The sequence below is a fragment of the Platalea leucorodia genome (assembly GCF_965183815.1).
Source record: "Platalea leucorodia genome assembly, chromosome: 7".
NCBI classification, from domain to species: Eukaryota; Metazoa; Chordata; class Aves; order Pelecaniformes; family Threskiornithidae; genus Platalea; species Platalea leucorodia.
Window position 1 is genome coordinate 1,452,411 of NC_138829.1, and position 21,962 is coordinate 1,474,372.

General features: G+C 44.7%; 2 protein-coding genes across 9 annotated transcripts in view; both read left to right on the forward strand.

Annotated features, from left to right (window-relative positions):
* The window catches only part of TOGARAM1 (TOG array regulator of axonemal microtubules 1), a gene marked incomplete at its 5' end in the record, with an annotated part of 46,423 nt that extends 40,880 nt beyond the window's left edge, over nt 1-5,543 (forward strand). Inside the window, 4 exons of the mRNA XM_082318838.1 lie at nt 1,155-1,344; nt 2,295-2,514; nt 3,290-3,376; nt 5,022-5,543. Coding sequence (XP_082174964.1) covers nt 1,155-1,344; nt 2,295-2,514; nt 3,290-3,376; nt 5,022-5,275 — 751 coding nt within the window. The 3' untranslated portion in view covers nt 5,276-5,543. The remainder of the gene's footprint in view (nt 1-1,154; nt 1,345-2,294; nt 2,515-3,289; nt 3,377-5,021) is intronic.
* A 510-nt stretch (nt 5,544-6,053) lies between these two features.
* On the forward strand, nt 6,054-21,887 carry PRPF39 (pre-mRNA processing factor 39). 8 transcript variants are annotated; one of them, XR_014228739.1, is made up of 14 exons: nt 6,054-6,116; nt 9,091-9,454; nt 9,727-9,852; nt 10,493-10,611; nt 11,388-11,555; nt 12,323-12,488; nt 13,150-13,257; nt 15,438-15,602; nt 15,919-16,045; nt 16,139-16,407; nt 17,011-17,195; nt 18,309-18,383; nt 19,000-19,220; nt 19,309-20,121. XR_014228739.1 is itself a non-coding variant. In XM_082317491.1 (14 exons), the coding sequence occupies exons 2-14, from the start codon at nt 9,125-9,127 to the stop codon at nt 21,175-21,177; spliced, it is 2,010 nt and encodes a 669-aa protein (XP_082173617.1). In that variant the 5' UTR covers nt 6,054-6,116; nt 9,091-9,124; the 3' UTR covers nt 21,178-21,887. The 8 variants fall into 8 exon arrangements, 7 of the variants coding, with proteins under 7 accessions (XP_082173617.1, XP_082173618.1, XP_082173619.1 ...); XM_082317491.1 differs by lacking the exon at nt 19,309-20,121 and adding an exon at nt 21,127-21,887 and having other exon boundaries at nt 19,000-19,120; XM_082317492.1 differs by having other exon boundaries at nt 19,000-19,120.
* The last annotated feature ends 75 nt before the right edge of the window (nt 21,888-21,962 follow it).

Consider the following 21,962-nt stretch of genomic DNA (forward strand, 5'->3'; position numbering starts at 1 on the left):
CTATTTGCGCGCTTACCCGGACACTAAGTATTTAGTTAGATCCTGGCTGGGGATGCTGAAGGTTTTAGATGATACTCTGTCCATTTTTAGTTTTCTGTTTTATCATCTAATAAGTCTTTCATTGAACGGAAAAAGAACCCCCCCACACAATTTAAACCAAGCCAAAAAACTGCATCCAAGAATATAGAGTTCACAGGGGCTGTGACTGCCTCCAGGCTGAAGAGAGTCTGTCTGTTCAGGAGCAGATTTCTTTAACACACTCTCTACTATTCGAAATAATAACTAATTCCACATTTGATGGTAAATTTTGCTTTGGCATGTGAAACTACACGTCCGCTTCCTTAGAAGAGGTGCTACTTACTGCATTATGCCAAACTCTCTTATCTTTGATTCAGGTACTTCTCGTGGCCTGCGATACACTAGCAGGACAGGAGATTTTGATGCCACCTTTTGTTCTCGCAGAGCTGATAGGTTTGAATTTGAAAATGCAAGGAAGATGCTTATTCCATTCTCCATCAAAGACTTCTGTTCACGAATTAGGAATGAGCTAGCGACTCTCTCTGGACTGGTCTGTAAATGCAGGATACTTATCTGGACAGAGAAGTGATTCGGCAGATTTTATAATTCTTTCCATGACTGTCTAATAAGATTAGATGCTACAGAGAATTTGTTTCAAAATATTCTGTGAGAGTTGTTGAATTTCCCCCTCAGCGTGGCATGTTGCTTAGGGGCCACCTAGACTGGGATCAGCGTTTGAAGTACTTCGAGAGTAAAGAATTAAACTACGGTAACTTTTTTTTTTTTTTTTTTGACCTGTTGATGTGAGGAAAGTTCACAACTGTTACTGGTCACAAACCCAGCTGCTCTGGTACGGAAACTTGTAACAGCGCAGGGCTCCTGCCTAGTTAGGCTATCTCTTGTGTGATAGGTATATATGCATTTAGAGTGGAATGTATGTTGAGACTTTAGGAACAACAATTACTATTAGGTGATTTTTTTTTTAAATCGCCACATTTAAAGTGAAAATCCTTCATCAGAAGATTTTCTGTTTAATTCTGATATTTGCACTTACATGGAAAGAGAATGTCTGAGATTGAAGGCTCCTGTTTCAGCTTGCTTATGTGTTCACTGAATAACTTTTTCCTTTCCCACAGAGAGACTACAGAAGCCCGTGAAGTCACAAGGAAAACAGCTCCTCGTAATTCACTAGAAAGTGAAGAATATGTTAAAGACATTATAGGTTTATTGAATGCAAAAGACTTCCGTGACCGAATAAATGGCATTAAGCAGCTGTTATCCGATACAGAGAACAATCAAGGCTTTGTTGTTGCAAACATTGTCAAGGTAAGTGTATGAAAACATTTTATTTCGAAGGTCTTTAAAGTTGTGTCACAAAGTTTTCTCATAAAAATCTTGGCTTCCTCTTTCAATAAGAATGTCTGATGAACAGGAAAACGTTGAGGAATAGGCGAGGTGTGCTCAAGGGGGAGATATGTGAGCTACAAAGGTAGCAAAGGGAGTAAGGAGGAGGAAGAAGCTGAAAGTTTTCACTTAGAGAGAGCACTCTTGGAACTGTTTCTGGAATACTGCGTGCAGTTTTTCATGGCACTGCTGAGTAAATATCAAAGTATTGGAACAGATGACAAAAAGAGCAGCAAGGATTAATCAAAATCTGAAAAACTGTCTGTGAAACACAGCTGCAAGTTCTGCCTGCTTTGTTTGTCCAGGAGAAGGTGAGGAAAGGTCTTTATTATGATAAACTTAAGGTAAATATCCTTTCTAATAGGAAAGGAGGCTCTTTGGGAGAAAAATACTATGATGAGGTCCAGCAGTTGTAAACTAAAGATAGATATAATGAAAGGAAAACCAGGATTGTCTTCTAACAGTGCGGTGTCTTTGCTGCGGCACTAAGAAATATTTCTGTGGAACTTGCAATATCTTAACTGTGAACGTTTTTGAAATCTTTAAGACATTCTTTTTGCTAAATAGAGCTATGTCTTGCTAAAAATACTTGCTTGCAGAAAATATTAGTTATACTGAAAGTCACAGATGGCTAGTTTACCTCCATTACATTGTACAGGAATGATTCAAATTCAGATGAGGCGAGATACAGTTGAATAATACAAGTATAAAAATATCAAATGTTGCTTTACTTCCTAGAAGAAGCGTCTCAGGTATTTGCATGTCCTTTGCTAAGATGGACAATTAAAGTGTAACAATAAAGCAGGAAACGTAATATCCACCTCAGACATTAATTGTTAATTCCGACGAATGCTGTTTGGATACTTTTTCAGATCTTTGACGCTTTCAAGTCTCGCTTACATGACTCAAACAGTAAAGTAAATCAGGTTGCTTTGGAGGCAATGCACAAGATGATCCCATTGCTGAAAGACAATTTATCACCTGTGATCAACATGTTAATTCCTGCCATGGTAGACAACAACCTGAACTCCAAAAATCCAGGGATTTATGCAGCTGCCACAAACGTTATTCAGGCTATGTGTCAACACTTAGGTAAGTAATTTACTGTCTCTTAATTTTAAAGAGTTTTAATTGTATTAAATTCTAAATTTAAAGAGTTACTCTTTCCAATAGTTTCCATCCAGTCATTACATTGTGTAATGAATCATTGGTTTTATTCTCATAATTTTTAAACCATACAAGTCGTCTTAATAAAGAAATACAGCTAGCTGGACTTGTCCCAAGTGCGGAGGTGGCTTTGTTATTTTTCCGTAGCAGGTGTTTTTTGCTGTGAGGGTGACTGAGTGCTGGCACAGGTTGCCCAGGACAGCTGTGGAGTCTCCATCCTTGGAGATACTCAGAAGCCGTCTGGACATGGTCCTGGGCAACCGGCTCTGGGTGGCCCTGCTGGAGCAGGGGGCTTGGGCCAGATGACCTCCAGAGGTCCCTTCCTCCTCAGCCATTCTGTGTGATTCTGTCTTTCATTATCCAGAAGCTTGTCGCACTGCTGAATCTCTGACACAGGGCAAAGAACTAGATTCTGGCTGATCTGTGTATGCCACAACTATTTTCCTTCCTCAACTGTTTTACCTTTGGAGCAGAAACTTAGTATTTTCGGTAAATGAATACGCTATGTTCTACCAGATTCTAGATAGGGCTTGTTAAGATATGTTTTTATGCTTTTATGCCCTTAAATACATCACTGTGTTTTTTGAAGTTAGTATATCATAAGTAAGGTTCTTATTTACATTTTTCCATATTGTGTTTATTTCCAGACTGTTTAATTTTCTGTTCAGGAATTTTAACGCGTTTTGTTCTTTGCATTTAGACAACTATTTGCTCCTCCAGCCATTCTGCACGAAAGCCCAATTTCTGAATGGAAAAGCAAAACAAGACATGACAGAAAAGCTTGCTGGTAAAGCGATGTTTTACTTTGCATGTTTGTTTGTTTGTGTGCCATCCTAATGAGGTGAATTCATTGTAGGATGGTGGTGGCTATATATCTTCCCTTCTGTCACCATAGATTGTGGGCATTAATGATGCAGCAGTTGTCAAATTTCACCCCCTTCTAATGCAAATTGAAGCTATTGCTGACAAAACAAAAGATTATTATTATTATGTAGTCAGATACGCCCCTGGAAAATGTATAAATACCTTCAGCTTGTAATAATTTTAATATGGAATCAGAGAGAATGAGTTTTGTTTTGTAATGAGTTTCGTTCTGTCAGTAACCGAGCGGGAGGTACTGTACCGAGAGCCGGTCCCCGTGCGCCTGCCTCTGCCCGGCTGCCGGCGCCTGTTGCTGCGTGGGGCAGGGCCGCGGCTGCCCGCGGAGCGGAGCCTTGCCTGCTTCCCTTGCTTCCAGTCACCTTCCCTCTCACGGTACTCGCTCCCGCATCCTCTTGCCGGGAAGAAACGAAAGGAAGGAGTGACTGCTTTTCTGAGGTTTCCCAGCACAGAAAATACAGTCCTCTAAGGCTAACTCCTACTAACTCCTGAATTTTACTTCTCTTACCTTTTTACTTTCTGCGGTTGGTCTTGTTCTCATTTTAAGGCTCTCGCTAATACAGGTTGGCGTTCAGTCGTAAAGGAGACAAGCTGGCAAGCTGAGCTGCAGTCACCACGAAGGTGGCAGACTTCGTAATGCTCTTCCTAAACTGGTGTCAGAAGTTCAAAGTCAAATTTGGTTAAAAATTGAAGACAAATTTTAATTACAATGTACCTACATATTTTGGTATTGAGGGTTATTACTCACAGAAGCGCAGAATTTTCCTTTGATGTGTTCAGTGAACAAGGGAAATACGCTTGAACCAAACAGGCGTTATTTGGCTTACTTTCAGAGTAGTTCTGTGTGTAGTAGCTATGAAATTGAACTAAATAACATAATGGACAGTCTGTTCTTGAAATATTCCTAAATTTACGCTTTCTGAATGTGTTAGTCACCAACCTTTAAACAGTTCATCTCTTGCTGGGATTTTTTTGGAGTAGTTTGTATTATATATCAGAAGAGGCCATTCTAGCAAAAAGGCAAACATTTGCAAATTAAATACTTAATTCATGATGTAATTGTCTAAGTAGGGAAAATGCTTCATCTTGTATGTATTTATAGTATAAGGCTGCTTTGTTCCTTAAATACCTACTGCGTATTTCTGAGATAGAAGGAAAATCATAAAATATCAAATGGTACACAGTGCACTGTGAGAAATAAAGGCCCTTATGATAATCCTAACTAAAAAAATAAATCAAAAACCCCTTTGTTTCTTTTACTTGTTTTAATTTAATGGAAAATTGTAATTATCAGCAGTACCAGTGCTGCTGTGTAAACTCCTGAGAGAGGATAAACGGGGTCTTTGTAGGGAAAGCTGGTATCTTTTACTGGAGCGCTGATGCTGTTGCAAGGACAAGCTCTTGTGCATAGCAAGCATTCCTGCGTTAGTTGCTTTGAGAAGACAATTCGACATTAAGTGCTTTTAAACACCTCTCAAAGCAGGGGATCACTCCTGAATTGTATTTAAAAACAGTCTTCAAGCGCTGCTGATGACCTGTGGTCTTTCTTGCAGATCTCGTTACGGAGTTATACCCACGGAAGCCTTACGTTGTGGAGCAAAAAGTTCTCGCTGTCCTTTGGCACCTCCTGGGAAACATGACGAACAGCGGCTCTTTGCCTGGAGCCGGAGGAAACATGCGGACAGCCACAGCGAAATTATCGAGAGCACTTTTTGCGCAGATGGGTCCAAGTCTGTTAACTCACGCCGCCTCTCAGCCACCGCACATCAAGAAGAGTTTAGAAGAATTTCTGGAGATAGCAACTTAAAATAACCGTCTCTGCGCGTGCGTGGAACTGAGTCAGCCGAGTGACTGGGGCAGCGGGACAGCCGTCTACGTGGGGGCGCGTGGGGCCCGGCGGCGGTGCCGGTTGCTGCGGCCGGGAGAGCCGGCACGGCGCTGGGGAGAGCCCGGAGACGCAGGGGAAGCTCCTGCTCCTCCGCGCTTTCCTGCAGCAGGCACAGCACAGCGCCCTGTCGGCAGCAGCAGGCGCCCGATTGCTAATGAATAAATACACTTATCACACAGCCATGTTTTGACTCGTTTTAACACTAAGCTTCACGTTGATAAATGGAAGAAAATCCTGGAGAGAATTATACAGTACGGCAGGGTTTTGTGTGGTATTTGTGAAAAATACGTATTTTTTTAACCCGCGTACAGAGCTGCGCGGCGTTAGCTTGCCGCGGCTGCTGGGTCGGTGCTGTGAGGGCCGCTCATCTGCGCGGGAACGCACAGCGCCGGCGGCGAGGCGGGCCGCCCGCTCTGAGGGAAACGAACCCGGGCGCTTCCCCGGGCAGCGCCGGTAAAGCGGCGGCGGCCGTTGCCCGCCCCGCCGCGTCCCCCCCGCTGCCGGTGCGGTAGGCGCCTCGCACGGGAGCCTGAGGCGAACGAACCGAGCGCTGCCCCCGGGCCGCGGCCGCCGCCTCCTCGCCTGAGGGGGGACGGCGGGAGCCGGCGGCGGGCGGGGGAGCGGCGCGTGTGCGTGCGCATGCGCGGCGGGGGCGGGGCGCAGGCGCGGGGCTCTGCGCGCAGGCGCGCTCCGCTCTCCCTCAGGCCCGGCGGCGGCGGCGGCGGAGCGCGGCGGGCGGGCGGTCACCGGCCCGCGGCAGGTACCGGGGCGGGCGGGCCGCGGCGGGCGGGCCTTCGGCGGGGAGGGGACGGCTGGGCACCCGCGATCGGCCCTGGGGGTGCGCGCCTCGATCGGGGGAGGGCCAGGCCCGGCGCGGCCTGGCCCGGCCTGGTGTGGCCTGGCGTGGCCCGGCCCGGCGGGAGGCTGAGGCGGGCGCGGGAGTCGGCCGGGGCTGGCTGCACCGCCCGCAGCCACCGGTGGGGCCTGGGAGGGCGCCGGGGTCGGGCCGGCGGCCACGCGGGCGGAGCGGCAGCGGCTGCGGCGGCGGCTGAGGGAAGGACGCGCCGTGGCGGGGCTCCCCGCTGCCCCCTGCGGCCTCCCCTGCCGGCACCCGGGAAACCGGCCTGCCCGCGGCTTGCACCCGCGGGAGCACGTTTTATCTTTATTTCACGTGCTGTGAAGCCGCAAGCTCTCCGGACAAGTAGCAGGCCGGCGCAGGGGAGGGGCGGCTAGCACCGCCCGCGCAGCCCGGCCCCGGGAAGTTTCAAGCAGCTGCTTATCGGGGCCGTGAGGCGCGGGTAGAGCAGGGCAGGGCTCGGATGGGGCTTGAAATGCCTCGGTGCCGCCCCTTCCTGTGTTTTCCTGATGTTTTCCACTAGTTCTTTCATATTCATAAACGCCAGTATTATATGCAACAAACGTTTAATTGCAACAGGCTAAATAATATATGTTGACATAAATTATTTAAAACTAGTAGTTATCTGATACGCTTATTTAGTTATTTAGCCTGAGTGCTGTAAAAACTCCTGGAACTAAGTTTCCCTGTTAGGTGGCTGTCTGCTCTGGGTGTGCGTCAGCTCCGTGCCTGCTGCCTTCCTCGCTCCCTGGATGGAGGGGTGTTCCTGCGGCACCAGGCAGGGCTGGTGGTGTCGGCCGTAACCTTCGGTTACGGCAGGGGTTGGGGTGTGCCCTGCTTCCCCGGGGGTGTTCTGGAACGCCTTCCGTTGGAAGCGAACTGTCAAACAGACTGTTTGAAACCGGGCGTGCAGAGGTGATGCAGTGCCGCTTCTCCCTCTTTCTTTTTTTCCCTCCCCCTAATCTGAAGACGGCTAGATTTGGAGGAGTTGGTTTTTAAGCTGGAATACATCTTCTGAATCAGCTAGAGAGGGAAAATAGCTGTCAAATATCAAAATAAGTTTAGGTCATAAATTATTGCGTGTTTAAAAACAATTGCATTAGCTTTCTCAAATTTTAGAGCTGTAAACATCCTTTAAACTATTTCTTTCAAATGTTGGGGCTGCAGTTTGCATAACACACTCCTCTTACGCCTTGATTTTATAATCTTTACAGAGGTAAGCTCTGAGTGGTAGCAGCTGTTTTTAATGATGCAGATCTCTTCTGTATGTTGTATTGGTAAAGGCACAGTGATACTGCTTTGATATTTAATTTCTTAAGTTAGAAATTATGTTTATTCTCAAAATCAATATTGAAGCACATCTCCAATGCTCACTCAAGAAGCCAGCTTTCGATGCAGGCTTTCTGGAGTGGCCCAGGATGTGGAGAAGAGCTGGTCGTTAATGAAATAAACTGCTCGTCTTACACAAGCGTCCTCTCTTCCTGTAGAGCAAAAGCAGTAGAGTGCTCTGTGTAGTCACATGGAGCTTGTATGACTTTTAAATTGAATCAATTGTTCATTTTTATGAACAGTTACCACATAATGTTACAAAGTGATGAACTGTTTACCTTAAAGGAAAGAAATTGCATTTATACGATTGCCAGATGATGTATATAATGGAGAACAGAAATAATTACTTTTAAAAAACAGTTACTTGGCTTGGTGAACTCCTAGGGTAACAGGAACTGTTTTCTCATGTGTTGAAGCTGCTGAAGATAAGGTATAGATATTTTTCCTTTCTGTCAAGAATTTTTTTCCCTGCTATACTATCGATGGCTTATCGATGTATTTGTTGAAGTGAAAGCGAGCAGTCTGTTTGTTGCCTTTTCAGGCTTTCAGTGGGAAAGAATTCTGGAGATACAGAAAGGGGTGGGGACTTTTTTTTTATTTTTAAATGCAAAACTTATTTGCTGCCATCTCCTCTGAGGAGAACCAAAGGGAAATAGGAGTGGCAGTTGCTACAGTGCATTTGAGGATGATGTTCTCATGCTGTTCTTCATCCAAAATATATTCACAGCCAAGAGCTATTGCGTTCTACGTGGGTATTGTATTACCTAGGATCCGCTGGTCATTAGGACCTAGCGTGAATGTGGAGAAGGTTCAGCTGTGCCTTACGCCCAGGCTCGGGGCCGTGGAGGCCGAGCGAGCGCTGTTGGGCAGAGCAGCACCCAGCCAAGGGAGGCTGGACCTGCGTCAGTGGAGGAGGGTAGGGCTGGGCAGCAGCGTCTGGCAGGAAGATCAAGATGAGGAGTGGGAGGAAGATGGAGTCTGTCCTGAGGGGCAGGAGGAACCCCTGACACGAGTTGTGTATGGGAGCGAGTGACTCCATCTAAGGGGCTGGCCTCAACATTTTTTGTGGCCGTCTGATGCTGGTTAGTTTGTACAGGCATCGTTAATGTGGACTGAGTCTAGTGCTGATAGTAATTCTTTTCTTTGCAAAGGTATTGCTTAAGCCAGTTCAGCTAGGCATTGAGGGTACATTTTAACGTATATTTATTTTGCAAAGAAGTTACTGATTTGTACTAAGTAGGAAAATGGAATAAATTTGAATGTAATTTTTTATTCAGAATAAAATTCTGCCAGACTCAATGCAGGAAAACTGTATTGTTTGGAAAAATTACAATGATTTGTATGTGCAGATGTTAAAATGTGTGACTGCTATTAACATGTTCTTTTTAATTGTGAATTGGGCTCAAGAGTGAAGCAGATCTAATTGATGAAGGTTTGTGGTGAAATACTTGCATGCCTGAAGCACTAGGGAGGCTCTTGGCTGATAATTCACAATCAAGTTCTACTTGAATCTTCACTGCATGAATACCGAATCTTTTTGTTTCCACAGGATCTAGTACTAGGAAGCAACAGTAACCTCAGCTATGGAGAACGCAGATAATACAGAAGAGGAGAAGCCAACTGTGAGCAATGACAGCACAGACAATGGCGCTGAAACAGCAACAGAAGAACAGCATATGGACTTCAGTACAGAAATTATGAGCGTAACTGAGATGGAACAATCACCTGACAGTTCCCCTGACTTGAATGAAGAGAACACGCAGGAGAGTGAAATTCCAAATATCGAAAGTTTACAGACAACAGATATCGATGCTTCCTTCCCTCCAGATTTTGACAAGTTCTGGAAAGTAGTAGAGGACAATCCCCAGGATTTCACAGGATGGGTATATCTACTACAGTATGTAGAGCAGGAGGTTAGTACATGCCCCCTTTCTCCTTAGCTTTCCAGAAATAAACAAAGAAAACCAAAACAAGTCGTGGCTATTCCAGTGACAAATCTAGAACTGTACATCAGGCTTTCGTAGATACTGTTTTAAGACAGTTGCCCTTGCCAGTGTCGTCAGCAGCGATCACAAAGCAAAACCAGTCGTTTTTAAGACAATGTTAAAACAATGGTCGTTTTTAAAATAACGTGAAGGTTTTTTTAAGGAAAGGATTCATTGCTTTTATTGTGTATTTCTTGCAGAACCACTTACCGGCTGCCAGGAAAGCATTTGACAGGTTTTTCACGCATTATCCATATTGCTATGGGTATTGGAAAAAGTATGCAGACCTTGAAAAGCGACATGACAACGTCAAACAGTCTGATGAGGTATGTAGGCAGCTGGGCGCAGCTATTGCCATCGGTCCTGCTAGCCAAATAATGACTAACCTACTGCAAGTCATTTGGCTGCCAGTACCTGCCATGTATGGTCAGGTTTGTAGGGATTTTGTTTGCACTTGTCACGTCTGTGGCATTTGTAGCTAATGTTTTTTCTCTTTGTTGGCAGGTGCGTTAAACCTCTACAGTTTGTCAAGCTTTGCAGTGCAAGCCTCTGTATTACACTGCAGCTTAACAAGTAGGGCAGGGCTTTTCTGTCACTTACATTTATTACTCATTTTCAAAACAATATAGTTGGTTTGCTGGTCACAATTGCTACATCTTATTGCATTTTTGGTCAGACGCTGTCAATGATGCTCTAATGGGTCTGTGCCCTATGGTCTGTACCCCAAAGCCTGCCCACACAACCTGGTCAGAATGCAGGGACCGCTGCGCTTTGAAGATCAAGACTCTGCACGTGGAGATCAGAACATTGCCATGTTCTATCCAACCTCCACCCAAATGGTAATGGTAGATTATTTAAACAAAATTCCAGTAATTAGTATTTCTAAGGTTCACCGGATAACACAGTGTTGCCTCTCTATTAGGACGCCATTACGTATTTGAAGTACAGTTCACGTTCTCTTCATAGGTTTATCGCAGAGGGCTTCAGGCAATTCCTCTTAGTGTTGATCTTTGGATACATTATATAAACTTCTTAAAGGAGACCTTGGACCCCGCTGATCCTGAAACTAACAGTACTATTCGAGGGTAAGTTGAAGGCAGACCAAGCGATACGAGAAGCCCATACGCACGGTTCCATAGCAGTGTAATCGGGTTAGCACGTTTCAGCTAAGGGGCAAGCTAATAACGCCCTGCAGTTACTTTAAGGACTTTTAAGAGATGATGGAGCCAAATTCCAAAAGAAGGGGTAGACAATACAATGTGGTACAAGGGTCACAAGCTGTGGCTTGAGAGCTTCAGACTAGCTGCTAGGAAGTACTTGGTGCAGCCCTGGAACAGGCTCCCCATAGAGTTTTTGCAATTTAATTCCTTGGAGGTTTTCAGGGTGTGGCTAGAATGTGTCCTCATCTGTTGCTGGCAGTGGTTCTGGTTTGAATAAGAGGTTGGACTAAAGTTTGACCCAAAACCTTAACTGAGCTTTAACTGAAGCAGCTTCTAGCTGCATGATTGATGTATAGCTTTTGTGAGTTAAACTGCTGAAGTAATGGTTTCAGAATTTTTACAAGATACAAGTGGTAAAGATTTTGTATTTTCTTAATATCTTGCGTTCCTGCAAGTGGCTTTTTCTGTTGCCTTTCTGTGTTCTGTTGTGGTGGTGCTCGAGGGAAAAAGTGTTTGAACTTTCTGAAATTCTAGAGATCTTGCTACAGATATCTAGAAAATACCTTGAAGAATTTAAATATTAAGTGTGGTTGCCAGTAAATGAGGACACTCATAATCTTTAAATAAATAAGAGCCAGAACTTTTCTTCCCTGTTCTGTCACCATGTCCAGAAACAACTGTAAAATCATTTCATTTTTCAGAGCCTATGAACATGCAGTCCTAGCTGCTGGGACAGATTTCCGTTCGGACAGACTGTGGGAAATGTACATAAACTGGGAAAACGAACAGGGAAACCTGAGGGAAGTTACGTCCATATATGACCGCATCCTTGGAATTCCAACACAACTCTACAGTCATCATTTCCAGAGGTAAAGAGAAAACAAAGATTTAGTTAATGCTATGAGTTTCTTAAGCACCGCTAACCTACTTGTGTAAGTGTGAAAATGTTCACTCGGAACAAGAGCTTGAGATAGTTACTGAGTTCTATACACTTATTTACGTACTCGTGCAGTTTGACTGATTGTACTGATACACATTTTAGGAATTTGGTTTTAGGTAAATTCACAATTTCTGCTCTGGAATAAAGGAAGGCCTTGGAATTGTGAGGAAGAAGAGAGGATGTCTTTGAAAAACTAGAATGAGCAGTTTTGAACTTTTAATTCATCGTGCAATGCTCGCATGTGGTGAAACACTGATTTAATTGACTGAAGAGAAATACTTGGTTAAGTTTTAGATAGTAGAATTCTGCATTAATACGGAGAGGTTAAGAGGGAACCAGAAGCCTAAGTTAAATTATGCACCAGTCTTCCCCATAAGTTCTACTGATCTTTTGGGTTTGGAAATATTTTCCTCTAAAACAGATCTTGTCCTTTGCCATCAATTTTACATGGCGAGTGGTCTGTCTGTGCCACTGAAGTTCATCACCATTTCGTTTCTCTTCAGAATGCGAAGCTTTTGAAGTCTGATCGATAGTAGAAGTTGTTTTGTCTGTATGTTGTCAGAAGTTGCATTCTCAGTGTTGCTCTAGATTGATAAAGTAATGCAGAACCCCACTAGGATTTATTATTGTGCGCTGGTTACGCAGAGTATTGCAACAGAACACATCAAATTTGTGTTGACTTGTTTCTATTCTTAGGTTTAAAGAACATATACAGAACAACTTGCCTCGAGACCTTCTGACTACTGAGCAGTTTGTTCAGCTGCGCAGAGAGCTGGCATCTGTGAACGGCCACAGCGGGGAGGACGCGCAACCCGGAGACGACCTGCCCTCTGGTACCGAAGATATAACTGACCCTGCCAAGGTACGGACGCGGAGGGTGTTCGTTGGCGTTTCTTGCCTTGCTCTGTGGCTGAGAGACGAGTTTATTTGCAGGCAGTTTAGTGTGTCTGTAGCTGAGGTGTTCCTATAGTTCTCTTGCATATCATTGCTCTGTGGCTCATGCGATAACTGCCTTTGTCTACTGGACATACCTTTCCAGTGTTTTCATAGGTATTAAAGAAATGGAGTTAAAAAATTAAAGAAGTGGTGTACAAAACTTGAGGAATTAATTATTCCAGTTAACAGGTTAGGAGCTGTGGTCTAAGCAAGCTCTTCTCAGCAGTAGTCTGTGCAGGTTCCTAGCCTTCAGAGGCATACGAAAACTTGGAGCCATCCAGAGGAATTGCTAACTGTGAAAATGTGCACATGCTGAAACCAAGTTTGGCTTGGATCCAAATTCAGCTTTAATCTCAATCGTCTTTAACATAGGAGCAAAACTTCAGATAGAAAAGCAATTCCGTTGGGTTGCACTAAGGGCCAGGGCACTGCCAGGGCAGCATCCCATCCCTTCCCCTGGCCGCTCAGGGTGACGTTTAATGCATCTGTGATACTTCTAATTTGCGTGTGTTACTGTCATCATAACATGCGTTTACAAAGGTGATGTGGTGTCTACCTGTGTTACATTTTTAAAAATTATGTTTTAGCTGATCACAGAGATAGAAAACATGAGGCACAGAATCATTGAGATTCATCAAGAAATGTTTAACCACAACGAACATGAAGTCAGTAAGAGGTGGACGTTTGAAGAAGCGGTAAGTTTGGCTTTTCTATGTAAGGCAGCATGCGAAGAGTTTTGAGCTTAAGACTGGGAGCTAGGAATTTTGAGTAACAGTTAGGCCTTACAATTTAAACTGTTGTGGGGCTTTGAACAAAGATCAAGTTTCACTTCTCTGCCATTGTTCTTGTGAAAAGGTGACTGGTCAGGTCAATTCTGTCATCTGACGATTTCAAAATCTTTAAGCAGTATTTGGAGAGGGGCAAGATGGCGTATTGTTTATCACGCAGTCTTTAAATACGCATGAAATGCTGTGTAAGTTAGTACTGCCTTATGCATGTGGGGCATTGCAAAATAATACGGGAACGAAGGTAATTCTAATTGAAAAGGAAAACCTATCCTAAAAGGAGAATGAAATTTGTATGTTTTTGTATTTTAACATTACAGTCTTAAACCTGAAATCAGTTAACTTTTGTTTTCCAAAAGCAGCCATCATAACATGCAGCTCCTATGTACAGTGTATTTAAAGTAATTAATTAAACTAATCATTTGATCACTGCAAATATAGAACTCATTCTGTGTACAGTTGTTTGGTTACTTTTGAAAAAACAACCTGAATTTTTAATTTTCAGTCTTTTTCTTTATTTTATTTTTTTTTTCTTCCTGGCAAATACCATACTGCATAACATGGTTCTTGTTTTAAATTTACTTTCGTTTTAAAAAAGTACATTGTATTAAACAGTTGGGACAGGTTTTCAGAGACTCCTTACTGGGTTACGTCCTGTCAGAACTGTTATGGTATTGCGCTTTGTGGGACTAGGCCAGGTACCTTGTAAGCCAGAGGAACTCGAGGGCGTAGTACAGAGCCAGTCCCAGCGCCGTGGAGCAGAACAGAGCCCAGCTGGGGGGTTACCCGTCCTGTGGTACAGCAGCCTGGAGTGCTGATACCCGGCCTGCAGGGCGCAGGGTCACTTTTGCACCAGTTGCCTGTCGTAGAAGGAAGGGGAGCGTACAAAGCGCGTCCCTCGAGTAGGGGAGCCTCAAATATGCTGATGTATTGCGGAAAACGGGTATGTGAGTACAGGTATTCTTGGCTCAGGAGACCTTAAGCTACAAATTATTGAAACTTGGGAGAATGCTAAAACTGTGAACGTGGTGCAGAAAATGTGTAAGAAACAAGGTGTCCTCTCGTGCTGCTAGCCAGAATCAATGCTTTTTCTGCCAAGAGAGTATATCTGCTCTGTAGGTACCAATGTGTTGGATCTATGAGGAGTCTGAAAGTTAAACATGTCTTTACGACGGGCAGAAATGAGGTAGATAGGCAACGTGTCATGTAAGTGAAGGAGACCGCTTAGACCTGTTTTACTGCTGCTTCAGCAGGAGCAACGTACCTGTGAATTTGTCAAAATGGAAAAAGAGTATTGGGTTCAGTGAGGAGCATGAAGGGGGTGATTGGCTTTAGATTTCAGGTGGCCGTGAAGAATTGAATGCTACTCCTTAATTATTGTAAGCTCTTTATCCGTTTGTATGTATTTGTATCTGAGATGGAATTGCAGTAAGGAGAGAAATAATCGGGTGAAATTAAAGATGAAGGAGAGAAAAAGCAAAAGATCTCTGGAAGGAGGCTTTGCTATGTTTAGTTCAAAGCAATGTTTAAATTTTCTGTGCTGCACTCTGCCCTACCCAGCTCCTTGTAGTCATCAATAAAAATGCAATCTTGCTAGCTCTTGGAATGATCGGCCTAATGTAAATGTTTGATACTAAGTTCGGTTCAATGCTCTGTCTTTCCTTGTCATGCTTCTCAACCAAACTTTGAATTTAATTTGTAGGATATGCGCTAGTACAGCAGTAAGTACTTTACTTGTATGTCTGTGGGCAATATTAATTCTTGTTTATAATGTCATTTTTACGTGGTGACCGCGGGTTTGCAAGGGAGTAACTGCATTGAGTTCTTTCTCAGCTTCTGTAAACACTTGCACTGAAAAAGCTTTCTAGAGAAACAAGTTACTGGCCTAGAATGTAACTGTCAGCAAAATCTCTTGATCAATACTTGGGTAACCCCAGCAGACTTATTTGAATAGATAATGATGCATCATTCTGAAGCCCTGCTTATTTAAATGGCATTACTTGAATGGTGTGAGGCTGTTTGTTTATTTTTTTTAAGCAACTTGGTGCTATGCTTATTAGTCGTAAGTTGCCGTACTGTGACTCTTGCAGATAAAGAGGCCTTACTTTCATGTAAAACCTCTGGAGAAAATTCAGCTGAAAAACTGGAAAGAGTACTTAGAATTTGAGATAGAAAATGGCACTCATGAACGAGTTGTGGTCCTCTTTGAAAGATGTGTTATTTCATGTGCCCTCTATGAGGACTTCTGGATTAAGGTAAGGGAAGTGGTTTACCACCTAGCTGCTCCCGATTGCATACATTGATCTAGTGACTAACCTTTTGTACTCTTGTGGAATGTTGTTCATATATAACTATATCTGTTGCATTAGGAGATGGTCTGCTTGCAACCAGATTTGACTGCTGCATATGCCAACTTCGTTGCCTCTCTACGTCCTTCCTTACAGAAACTAGTCTAGTGGTTCAATAAAGGTGCTGAATGGGTTTAAACAAAGAATTTTATCGTTCTGTCATGTTTTTAAAGACAAATACAAGCTTTAAATTTTTCAATCTCTGCTCTGTTTTCAACTGTAGTATGCCAAATACATGGAGAATCATAGTATTGAAGGAGTGAGGCATGTCTACAGCAGGGCTTGCACAATACATCTTCCTAAGAAACCAATGGTTCACATGCTGTGGGCTGCCTTTGAGGAGCAGCAGGGTAAGAGCAACGTTGGTTTTTGCTGGGAGGGATTCTGGTGTTGAGAGGCTGTTGGATGTCTCATATCTTAAAGCATCTTCACCGGTGTTTTAGGCAACATCGACGAAGCAAGAAGAATCTTGAAGACATTTGAAGAGTGCATTCTAGGGCTAGCAATGATTCGCTTACGAAGAGTAAGCTTAGAACGCAGACATGGAAACATGGAAGAAGCTGAACACCTGCTTGAAGATGCCGTTAGGAATGCCAAATCAATTAGCGAATCGTCGTTTTATGCCATCAAATTAGCTCGACACCTCTTCAAAGTACAGAAAAATCTTCCAAAGGCAAGAAAAGTGCTGTCAGAAGCCATAGAAATTGACAAAGTATGTGTTCCCTCTTTGCTCTATTTACAAACAAACAAACAAACGACCCCGGTATTTTTCTCTCTTTCTGAACCGTTTTTTTTTAAAACACGGCAACGATGATGACAGGAATTGTAACTGTATGTAGTGTTTCATTACTGCATGGAGACACCAGTCCCTCTAAACTGATGTTGCCGTATTTGCAGCTTGCAGATCTGGAAGTTTGCGAATTTTTTTCTTCAGAAGCACAGTGTGTTTCATACCTTCACTTTTCCTTTTTAGAATCTTAAATATTATAGGTGTGTTCGCATCTCAATGTGAACAAGATTGATCGTGTAGGCATTACTCGTAGATCGTTTTGTATAACCACAGAAATCTTTAGCACTCCAAATACTATGAGCTTCCTAGCAAAGTGTGACATCTGGTTTTGCAGTGTTAGATCGCTTCTAGTTGTGAAACAAACCAGGTCAAAGATGACCACTGTAAAAAGAAAATCTATTTATTGGCTATTCTAGCATGTATTTATGATGTAAATGTTCTGGTATGCATCCCGTAGACACACGTTCAACGTTAAAAACCTCACATGACCTCAGATGTACAACTTTTACTACATCTTTTGAACAGGAGAATACGAAACTGTATCTCAACTTACTTGAAATGGAGTACAGTGGCGATCTCAAGCAAAACGAAGAAAACATCTTGAGCTGTTTTGATAAAGCTGTCAATGGCGCATTGGCTATAAAAATGAGGATTACGTTTTCTCAGCGAAAAGTGGAGTTTCTTGAAGATTTCGGTTCTGATGTAAACAAGTAAGATGTAACCTGTGCAGTGGCCAAATCAGGGTCACCCAAAGGGTGCTTGTAAGAGCAGCGGGGAAGGGGTAGGGTTAGTGGCATCCATTAAATTGTTTCTTTTGTGCCATCTGTTCTTTGTTGGGGGATGGCTGCTTTTCTAAACCAAATACCTCTTTTTAAATAGGAATATCTTTTCAGAAAATTACCCCTTTTTTTATGAAGTACCTTTATTTACATTTTGCAGTGAAATGACTTGGAAGGACTAACCGTGAGTTAGTTTTTCTGCCTTCTATGTTTTTTTAACAATAGCTGTCCTTAATTTCTGCTGACTGACCATCATAACTGGCATGGCAGCCACGCATTGCAAGTTTGGGATCCTAGATAGACCAAGCAAAATGAAGTTTTCAGTTCCCAAATGATACCAGAGCACAGAATAAGTACAAGAAAAGGTTTTCACAAAGAGCCACATTGACAGAGGAAGCAGTTTTCATGTGATACCTTGTAAAGTGTGGCATGCAGCAGGTGAAATGACATTTAGCTATTTGTGGGAATTTCAGCTAGGAAATGGATGTATTACTCTGTCACTCAGCAGTATATGGTTATACTTGATACATAAATCATATGACTCTTTTGTGCTGCATTAAATATACCTACGCTTCCCACGTTGTTTGGGAGAAGGCTGTAAGGTGCTACTTTGGAATTGTTACAATTTTGTATAATGCCCATTTCCAGTATGTAAAGAAATGTTGATTCCTAAACATCAGTGCCACTATGGACGGCATCGGCACGCAGCTGAGGCAGTGCAATCGCTGGAAGAAGCAGCTGTATCACGAATAAGTTTTAGAAAACTTCTTTATAAAGAAACTTTATAGAAGAACTGCATGAAATGTGATCAAAGTTGAGCTCACAGAAAATTTTTCACTATGCATTGTGGAACCCCCCTTCAAATTAAATTTTTTGGCTTTCCCATCTTCATGGTGGGTCACTGATAAAAACTTGATTATGATTGAGTTTGTTGTGGAATGTTTTTGTATTTTTACAGTTTAAAGTAGACATTTTGAAATGGTTGCTCACATATTTAAAATGTTTAATGGTGAGCAAAGCTTTATTTCTTTTTGTCTCCCTCAGGCTTTTGGATGCCTATGACGAACATCAAGCACTTCTGAAGGAGCAGGACTCTTTGAAGAGGAGAGCAGAGAACGGGTAGGAAGTCTGTTCGCCGGGGGTACAAACCTGCCTGATAGGCGATGCACCGTGGGGTAGCTGGAGCACGTACTGCGCTGAACTACAGCTGATGCAAAGCGCTCGGGAAACGCTTTAAAAATAGTTCGCAGAACAGTCTGGGAGGCTACTTTTTTTTTTCTTTGATCTATGAATATATACACATACTACATGTTTTCAGCTTTAAACCTACTGCTTGCAAGAACAAAATCACTGGGTTTTTTAATCACTTAAAGTATATACTAAATAGGGCTCTACGGTTGGCTAAAATATTTGGAAACAGATTTACTGGAGAATAACTTTTTGAATTACGTGTCACAGAAAAATTAAACAGTACTGGTAAAAATAACTCAGTCTCTAAGCAGAAACATGCTTTTGCTGTCTCAGTTTGAGCACCAGAACAATTTAAAAACCAGATGATTGTTCTGAAGCACAATATACTACTGTCTTTCTCTAAACCAGATTCTGTTACCCTGTTTGGACAGGGCACCAAGTTTGAAAATACTGCTTACCCTTGTCCGTTATAACATTTCTCACGTGAAGACACGCTCAGAATTTGATCTGAGATACCATTTACCAGCAAATATTCACTTCACAGATCAGACGAGCCGGATGAAAAGAAAATGCTCACAGATGACCCAACTTTGGCATCAGCACAGATGATGGATGGAGACATGCAAGTCAATCAGGCAGCGTATAACTACAACGCCTGGTACCAGGTAGGCGTGTGCTTCGGTTCCCTCCTTTGACCTGCGCATTCTGAGTACGTGCATGATGCGGATTTCCCAGTGACGTTTCTCTGTGGCCCAGTGTCAGCTGGTGAGGAAAGTTTGGAATAAAAATTTAGCTCTTGTTTTTGTTGACCCCTCTTTGGGCTGCTGTGCAAGTGTAGAATATTTCTCTCTAGTGTGGAGCAAGGTGAGCCGTTTGGTGGCTAGCTCTTCGCGTGAAGGGAAGCGTGACGGCAGTTGAGGACGTTGCTGGCTAAGGGCGATAGCTCCATGCCGTGCTGAAGCGTTTTGCCCAGGAGTCGCCTCGGGATGCCAATGCGCTGCACAGTTTGATAGTTACCTTCTCCAACCAGGAGCTCCTGTAACGTCTCCGTCTGGGTGCTACCGCGCCGGTGCCTAGCGCGTGCCAGATCGGCCTGTTCCGTAGCTTGTCTTTTGGGGCTGCTCTTGCAGCCTGGCTCTTGCCTGGCATTTTGTTTTGTCCCCCATGGGGCTTAAAGAGTGAATCAGTAATACCGGACCTTGGTCTCCTCTTCTTGCTTGTGGCAGCAGCAGCCTCCGGCATTTCCTCAGCTTCCTTCTAGACTGAGAGTCCGTTTTGTGTTCTGACTTGTCCCAGGGGCAGGCTGTGGAGTCACAGCTTCAGCACCTGCCTTCCTGCGCGAGATGAACACTGGTAAGGGTGGGCGCTGCTGGTGCCCCTCAGCGGGGATGAGAGTTGGGCGCTGCAGGCTTGGAATGCTCGTTCTTCCGAGCTGTGAGTCGCAGGGGGTCCAACTGAAACTTCTGTGGGGGCAGTTTGATGGGAGCTGTTGTTCAGGCTGCAGGGAGCCTGCCAAGCCAGCGAGAACAGCGCTCGCAGATGGGGGGCAGGCGGGCCGCGCTCTAACTCTGCTTCAGGGTTGCCCGCACCAAGGTCAGGTGTCCTTTCCGAGGTCAGGTGGTGAAAGGTGTCTCACCAGCGTGGGGAGACTCTGCTCAGCGCTAGGCCAGGAAAAACGCCCCAGGTTTTCAAACAGAGCCGTGGGAATAGCAGGCTTGCAGTGCTGGTGGAGATCTCGGTCTGTGCTTGACTCGGTAACTCCATCGCTGCCTGCCTTCTGTGCGTTTCGCAGCCCGCTTGGGAACGGCAGACAGAGACGCTCTGAGGAGCGGAGGCGTTGTTCGTGCTCGCCCGAGGACGTTGCGCCGCCGAGTGCCTGCCCAGGCTCAGCTGGGGGAGCTGGGGTACAGCTGGCTGCAGCGAGGCCGCGGGAGCCGTCTCGGTGACGGCCTCTGACGGCTTCAGAGGCACCCGCGTTGGGGCGCTTGAGGCGCCCGCCCTGGCGCTCCCGTCCTGTGGGCGTGCTGCAGCAGCGGGCAGGGAGCTAGAACAGACAACTCCTGCTTCCGTTGCCTTCCGCTCCCTCCCTTGTTCCTCCGGCTTAGGGGAGTCTGTCAAAAGGGAGGTGGCAGGAGCCACAGGGCAGGGACCAAAGCGGGGATCTGAGGAGCCAGAGCGAACCTCTGCCCTGCCCTGCGGTGGGAGACTGACCACGCGCGTGTTTATTACGCGACTGAAACCATTATGGGCGACGGCAGAGCCCCTGCGCTGACCCTCGGTACAAATCTGACCCGGGGCTTCCCACTGAACCGCGCTTCAGGTTTACCTCCCTGACAAGGCTGACTTCCAGCTGGAAGTTTCACCTCCAGGACAAAGCCGAGCTTTAAGGTGGTTCTGAGTTCAGGGCCTCGCTCCACCCCGCGTGGCCGGCGGCGGCACGGGCTGCGGGCGAAGCCTGGCTGAGAGCTACCGAGACCCCAGCCTCCTGTGCGACGCGGGCACGTCGGCGCTGGCGCAGCCACGCTGGCCACTCCGTGCAGAACTGGTAAAAGTACAGAAGGGCAAACTTGCCTGCGCCGTGCCGGGGCGATCGGCCGCTTGTAGCCGGGTACCCTTCCTGGAGCACGGGCCGGCTGACTGACGTTATCCCGTTCTTTTTTTTTTCCCCTAGTACAATTACCAGAACGCATGGAATTACGGACAGTATTATCATCCAACTTGATCCGAAGAGTGAGTGAAGGTCACTGTGCTGCAGTTTCAACAAAGATGGAATAAAAAAAAATATATTTTTCTAAGTTAGGGATGTGAAAGAACTGTTGTAATACCTGCTTTTTGGTCTTTTGCATGTGAAATGAGCTGATGTTCGCAGGGTATGTGTGAAGCAAGATTCGTGTGCCGGTAACTGATAAATGGTATCTCTGTACAATTCTAGTTTACCATAAATGCATTTTTTTTTTTTAATTCCCTGCACTAATTTATGGAGATATCTGAAGATTTTTTTTCTTTCAGTCTCATAATGATTCCATAGGCTCAATCAGTACAGCTTAGGGGGGGGTGTGGTGGCTGTTCTCCCAGCTGGGCAGCAGGGCCGCTGCGGGGAGCAGCCGCAGCCTCGCGACCCGCTCTGCCGCGAGCTCTCCTCCGTGCCCCGGCCCGCAAACCCCGACTGCTCTCTCCACGGCGCTACGGCTGAAGCTCCGCAGATGACGACGGCAGCCTTCGCACGCTGCGATGTGTATTTTCTATTCTATGTGGGGGTCAAAAATTAAAATGCAGTGCAAAATGATGTTGCATTCTTTTTTAAAAAGCACAAACTGTGTTTGGGATGATTTTTGTATTTAGAGTTTTTCATGTACACAGTGTGAGCAAACTTTTTTCATTTTGATCAAAGTGATCATTCCCATTTTTGTAATAAAAGCAAGGAATTCAGTAGTCCTCTGAGCTTTCTTGGATTGCCTCGTTCAAGCCAGGAGTGAGAACGCAAGTCTCAACTCAACCCCTCTTTGT

Bases quoted from the DNA above. Each gene is read 5' to 3' on its own strand.
- PRPF39 (XM_082317491.1), top strand. From the start codon at position 9,125: ATGGAGAACGCAGATAATACAGAAGAGGAGAAGCCAACTGTGAGCAAT. The intron at 12,489-13,149 runs GTACGGACGCGG...ATTATGTTTTAG, and splicing joins ATATAACTGACCCTGCCAAG to CTGATCACAGAGATAGAAAA. The intron at 19,121-21,126 runs GTAGGCGTGTGC...TTTTTCCCCTAG, and splicing joins ACTACAACGCCTGGTACCAG to TACAATTACCAGAACGCATG.